Below are 6,978 nucleotides of genomic sequence, written 5' to 3'. Positions count from 1 at the left end.
CCATTATTACAAATATGTTTAACAAGAAGTTGTTTGGACATTATTATTAAATCAATATATAAAATATTGATATTATGGAGTACTGGTTTTGAGTTTATTCTGTATATATAACAGGTTTTAACCAGACAAAAAAAAAACTTGAATTGGTATACTGAAATGGTTTTATAAGTGTAATCGTTATATTAGTCTTGTTTTTAACAGGAACTGGTTTCTCTAGACTCGATATAAAGATCTTGGTTTAACTGGATTTGGTATGTTGATCTGGTTTCAACTGGAATCGGTACATAAATCTGGTTTTAACTGGATTTTGTATGCTGATCTTGTTTTAACTGGAATCGGTACATATAAATCTGCTTTTAACTGGAAACGGTATATATCATGTATATATCACGGTTTGACTGGTATACGGCTCCGAAATTAACCTCAAATTTTGACTTCACATTTGTTCCAAAGCTTGACGATCATTCATTTGTTGTTGGTGATAATTAGTTTGAAGTCATAAACAGATCCAGAAAAGCAATGTCATTAATTTTCTCGATTTGACGACTAATTTGAAGTAGGTCCTCCTCTATTTCTAGGTTCATTGCATCCTCTGAGTTAATTATATTGTCTACAATCGCCATCGTCATTCAAAATTTGGAGTTAAATAGAAGCCCTTCCTGAAAAAATAGACAAACTTATGATTTGGATGATTATCAACTTTTTAACATTAAAGCGTGGATTGTGTGAAATATTTTACCTTGTATTATACGGCAAAAATTACTGAAGATTTCGAAAATTTAAAAAGACTTACTCATTCGAAAAAGGGGTAAAGTTGTGTTGAGATACATTAAGAGATAAAAGTATCAAGCGTTTTTTTATATATAATGTACTGAGTAGTTATTAATAAAAAGTAGTTTATGGAAATATAAAACAAAGATAAGACAAATCATTTAAATCGTATTGTTTTATGAAACCAGTAGTAATAATTTAAAAAAAAATGCTTTCATATTTTAAAAAATTGCAGACAGCTCGTATCTGAAGAAAACAAAACAAGAAAGAACACACTAACCCGTAAACATTAAAAAGTGAAATAAAAAAAAAAATCGAAACTTAAATAAAAAAAATAACACTATTGTGACTCTAATGCTCCTAAAAAAATTGCAGACAGCTCATACCAAAAGAGAAAAAAAATAATGAAAAGACACACTAACCCTTAAACTTTAAACAGTAAACTTAGACATATTTCGAATACGTCAATAAAAAAACACTATTGTGACTGTAATGCTACGAAAAAATTGCAGACAGCTCATATCAAAAGAGAAAAAAATATATGAAAAAAACCACTAACCATTAAATATTAAACAGTGAACTAAAACGTATTTCGAACACTTAAATAAAAAAACGCAAGTGTGACTCTAAAGCTCCGAAGAGTAAGCACTAATGAAAACCGTTGAATTCCACATGACCAATAAATCAAATAGTTATCCAATTGCGTTATAATCAACATTATGCAGGGGAAAGTGAACGCGCTTGCTACGACAACAGAAACATATCCTTTATCATGTTTGACCCAAAAAGTTTGTAAAAGTCAAGTCATGACGTCATTAAAGCGTTTGGAAAGATGACGATGTTGCAGTTTGTTGCATTTTTGCGTTTTGTCTTGAAATGAGAGGCAAAAGATAACGAAGACATACTCAAACTCATGAGTCAAAAACTAACTGCCAAAGCCATGGCAAAGACAGAAGGACCAAAGCCATGGCAAAGACAGAAGGACCAACAGACAAACAACAGTGTACAAGAATAACATAGAAAACCAATGACTAAGCAACACGAACTGCATTTAAACCGGGGATAATCTTAGAAAACTAAAGACTTAGGCACACGAACCGCATTAAAACCGGGGATAATCTTAGAAAACTAAAGACTTAGGCACACGAACCGCATTAAAACCGGGGATAATCTCAGGATAAAAAACTAAAGACTTAGGCACACGAACCGCATTAAAACCGGGGATAATCTCAGGATAGAAAACTAAAGACTTGGGCACACGAACCGCATTAAAACCGGGGATAATCTCAGGATAAAAAACTAAAGACTTAGGCACACGAACCGCATTAAAACCGGGGATAATCTCAGGTGCTTTGGAAGGGTAAGCAGATCTTGTTCTACATTTTGGTACCTGTTGTATTGCTTATCATTTGAGAACAAATGTACATTTACAATTGATTACAAATTTGACAGAGCATTGACTTAGACAAACGATATTTACATATAATCTACACCATAACGGGTCTTATTTTTAGTAACACAACGGGTGTCACTTGTTATTAAGAATGTCTGACCGTCGGGTTACTTTCGACGTGGTTTGCTTTTATCTTTAAAAGTGTGTGTAGCTCTTCTACTGTTTAGTAATTCGTGTTGATGTTCATCCTTCTTTAACCTGATTGATTTTGCTGCCTAAGATATTTCTAAGCCAGTACACACTGGACCCATAAAGTATTCCAATATTCTATAGGACGATGGAAAACACATTAAAAATCCCTTCCAGCCGTATGTAGCTGCATTATTAACATTTCATGCAACAAAATCGTCCCCTCTATAACTTGGGTTGTAAATTATGTTTTTAGAAAAGTTGAATACCATCAGCGAGCCACTAGGTTTCATATTCAGTTAAGGTAAAAGTTAATATATAGTAAATGAAGAAAACAAAAACAATTCTATATGATATATGTGAACAACATAGACGATAAAGTGTATTAAAGAATAAAACCATTCATAGAAAATGAAATCCCAGTACATTCCTGTGTATGCAACGACATTGAAAAGAAATAGTCAAAAAGAGTTCGACTGACTTATAAAAAAATATTTAGAAATTATTACCAATTTACCAAAGGAACAACTCATTTTATTTTGTTTATACAAAGCCCTTCAATATCTGCAAAATTGAGTGTAAAATTATTTAAATATGTATATCTTAATGTCGTAAATATAAAGTGTTTCCCTGATCCTTTAACATGAAAGTTACGTTGAACCTAAAATCTAAGAACAATTTTTGAGGACCCGTGACTGATATTTTGTATAATCCTCAGGAATCTTGAGGAATAACATCTTTTTCTAATCAATCTTACATGAGCAGAAAGGTATCTAAAGTTCATTGTTCAGTCTTCAGTGTTAAAAAAGTAATTAACAAATAGCTCCAATGTAAGCCCAGAAAATTGCAGTTAACCCCAGTATTGTCGTACACTAATAAAACTGGCAAAACATTTTGTGATTGAAGCAATGTCACGTGTTCGTGCTTGTTTGTGTAATATATCTTGATAGGCGTGGTTTAGTGTGATCAACTGTTTAACTTGCAGTTAATTGAACATTCAATTGTGCAATCAATTGTGCAATTTGAAGCATTTCACGTGTTCGTTCTTGTTTCTGCTACATACCTTGCTATGATTGAAACAGTGTCACGTGATGTGTTTGTTACCATTATATACCTTGGTATGTATGTTTACGTTTGATGCACTTGACGTACTTGCATTACTAAGAGCATTCATGAGGAAGCTATGTCCTGACGGTGGATCTTCCTTTATAGGATACAATAAATATTTTTAGATTTACAATAGTCAGCTAAACCCCAACACTTTATCACGAATGTGACCTACCGAATTAGACTATTTACGAGGTTTATAATAACATTAGCAACACAACAGGTGCCACATGTGGAGCAAATTTGCTACCCGTCCGGAGCACCTGATATCTCGACCAGTTTGTGGTGGGTTTCGTGTTGCTTAGTATTTAGTTTTTTATGTTGTGTCTTGTGTACTATAATATGCTTTGGTACGTTTGGTCCCTGAGGTATCACTGATGAGTCTTATGTAGACTAAACGCGCGTCTGGCGTATTAAATCATAAGCCTGGTACCTTTGATAAATATAAAAGCATGATTAGATTCAATCTTATAGGTTTCTTAATAAAAGTCTTTGCTTTTTTATATAAAAAAAAAGAGAAATTACTGGACATATTTTTTTCGATTAAAATACAATAACAAAAAACCTGGCTTTTTAATTATTTTTATGTTTCCCGCATTTATAATGGGAATTAGGCAACACTTTTCGTATTTGACTTGTTTTCGGTCTATTCTGATGATCTATCCATTAAGGAAAACAAATACCTATCTGATCCCATTTATCGTTTAAAAATAAACAAAGCAAGATAACACATAAAAGGAATCACCTCTCATAAATATCCACGTAAATCATTTATTACCTATCATGAATATCCACACGCATTCAAATTGTCACGATTTGGGAATAGGAATACATTAGATAGAACAAGAGAAAATATGTTTAACTTATGCATATGTAAGGTCGCTTTGCTGGGCGCCAATATTTTGTATGAATAAATGTTTTACCATACTAACCCTGTAATCCCTATCTTTTTGTACCATAGTGCGCCGCTTTCGCCATGGCTAAAATGCAATAAAACAATATTTCAATAACACTTTTTAAAATGCGAATTACTTATTCTGTTATTGAGATTGGGTCTCTTTGCAAATTTTCCTTCTTGTATTTAAAAAAAATCATAAATTGTCGTTTTAAAGAATATCAGGGGTCGCACTTTATATTTGTTTTCTGTCATGGTTATAAATCAGAGTTTGATTCCAATGTCGGTTAAGTTTGAATTTGAAACGGTTTTACATTCTAATGCATTAGAATAAGATAATGTGGTATGTTTGTCAATATCATTAATTATCGCTTTTTTGTGCATTTTTCTTTTGATCTTTTTTTTGTGATAATTTTCATATCATGCCTCTCGCTTTAGATGGAAAAATTATCGCTAGAAACTAAGGAGGCCACGTGGCGTTGCTAACGAAATTGACATGAAATTGACAACGTCGTCATAGGTAAAATAGCGATAAACAGATTATCATTGGTCATCTCAACTCGATTGCTTTTCTCACTTTCGCTGTACCAGCTCAAGCGAGAAAATCAATCTCGTTGAGATGATCAACGATAATCTATAACTCTCTATTATAAACCAAGTATCATAGATATGCATATCTGAAACCAGGAACTTGTGATTCAATGAATATCAAGGATTGATGTTTGCTATATTTGTTTTTCATTTGTTTGTCATAAATTAGAACGTATTTTTTTATGGTTAGATTTAAAAAAATTTCTTGTAGGGCATTTTGTATATAGCTGACTGTACGGTTATGGGTATTGCTCATCGTTTTTCAATGCAATTTATGTGACAGGTTTCATAGACATTTTTCTCATTAAAACACGGAAATAGCTGAATATATAAGAGACTATTTTTTTATAGCATGAAAATTATACAGGAAAAGAAATATTGTTATGTTAAAATACACATAATGAGTTGTGTAAATTCCCCTAACATGTTAAATATACCTATTCTGCTTTAACTAAATTCCTTAAATACTTACAAATAAATATATCATAATTAAAAATCCTATATTATAAATAAAGTATATCACAGCCAGGATTGACAGAACGTAAATTTCAACAATGTCACGTGAGGCATCTGGTAATGTGGTTACTATAGCATGCCAACAGCACACTACTGTCAACATGATCATAGCTGCCAACAAATATTTATCCTATAAATCAAACAAAAATACGATTCAGCAATTATTTTATAAAAATAAAATGACCGGAAAATGAATATAAAAAATGACAATCATTAAATAGCCTTAACAAATATTTGATTAATGAAATTTTCACATATTTACATACATTGTATATTGTTAAAAAAAACATATGTTGATTATCAATAAACCATGAGTTTCCTGTCAAATTTGGTATAACTTAATTTTTCTCTTTTATTGTTGATAAATAATTTGTTTTATGATTTGTTTTGATGTGTGACTGGGATTCAAGATGAAATCTTTAAACTGTTATATCTATATTTTTAATGTTTTCTCTAACAACATGAATATATAGGTGCAACGAAAAAACGTAACATGCAATTACAGATTAAAACATTTGAGTTATGTTTCCTTACAAAGAAAAAAACACCAGTTTTCACGAAGGCTTAATATGTCAGTACGTGGCAGGTGTTGGTGAAAAATTTGAAGGATGGCTTGATCAGGATAATACGGATTTAGTTATATATAAGTATTCGGTGACATCTTACCGGTGGCATTTTCCCTCACCTAATTTGCTAAGTGGTATGTAAGTTTATATACAACAAGTGAAGCTGTGAGCTACTGCTCACTGATAATACCCACCCGAAATATTTCGATAAACAGGAAGTTGTTAAGTAGTGAATCTGAAAACGAATCACAAGGTGTAGCTGACTTATATAAACACTGAAACAAAATTTAGTTACTGCGAAAAATGTAACGAAAATATTTAAAGGACGGACAGACAGACTGACGGATGGAGGGATGGATGGATGGACTGATGGACTGAAGGACGGAGGGACAGACAGAGGTAAAACAGTATACCCCAACTTGTTTTAAAGCGGGGGTATAAAAACTGAATTACATAATGACATATATAATTTGATATAAACTCAGTTGACCATAGCTTAGAAATTATTAAACATTTTATGTTTAAATCTCCCATTTGTGTGTGAGCGCATCTCATTTCAAACGATAAAGAAAAATAAGGAACTCAAATGAAAACAGGTTGTGTACATGTATAGCCCTATCGCTATCCAGATTAAACTTACCATATACGTCAAATAAGATATTCTAGGTAAACTGTTGTTTACAACTGATTTGAACGCTACTGCGGTCAGTATAAGAGTAAACGAAAGCTGCAGCCGATTTTCTGGCTTTTCTTTTTCCACTGAGAATGTTGCGAAGGATAAGGTACATATCAGGAACTGAAAGAAAATTAATAGTATTAAGAAGGGTGTACAAAATATCTCCAAAGTAGATAAAAAAAGAGGAAAGTCAATAGGACTGACACAACCAAACGTTAGACATTATCAAGCAAAAGAACAAATGGAAAATAACTGCTTTATGTCTTACTTGGCA

At 32.1% G+C, this 6,978-nt stretch overlaps 1 protein-coding gene across 4 annotated transcripts in view; it reads right to left on the bottom strand.

Moving 5' to 3' along the window:
• LOC143058214 (cys-loop ligand-gated ion channel-like) overlaps positions 1–6,978 on the bottom strand; it is a 45,782-nt gene continuing 38,804 nt past the window's right edge. Inside the window, exons 5-9 of one of the 4 annotated variants that reach the window (XM_076231674.1) lie at positions 6,669–6,824; positions 5,419–5,592; positions 4,393–4,440; positions 3,417–3,557; positions 1–659 (exon numbers count right to left, since the gene is read on the bottom strand). In XM_076231674.1, the coding sequence (XP_076087789.1) occupies positions 3,438–3,557; positions 4,393–4,440; positions 5,419–5,592; positions 6,669–6,824 (498 nt within the window). In that variant the 3' untranslated portion in view covers positions 1–659; positions 3,417–3,437. The remainder of the gene's footprint in view (positions 660–3,416; positions 3,558–4,392; positions 4,441–5,418; positions 5,593–6,668; positions 6,825–6,978) is intronic. The other 3 variants (XM_076231676.1, XM_076231675.1, XM_076231677.1) reach the window with 3 other exon arrangements.

The sequence above is a fragment of the Mytilus galloprovincialis genome, chromosome 14, assembly GCF_965363235.1.
Source record: "Mytilus galloprovincialis chromosome 14, xbMytGall1.hap1.1, whole genome shotgun sequence".
NCBI classification, from domain to species: Eukaryota; Metazoa; Mollusca; class Bivalvia; order Mytilida; family Mytilidae; genus Mytilus; species Mytilus galloprovincialis.
The sequence above is the reverse complement of the archived record's forward strand: the minus strand, read 5'-3'. Positions and strand labels throughout refer to the sequence as shown.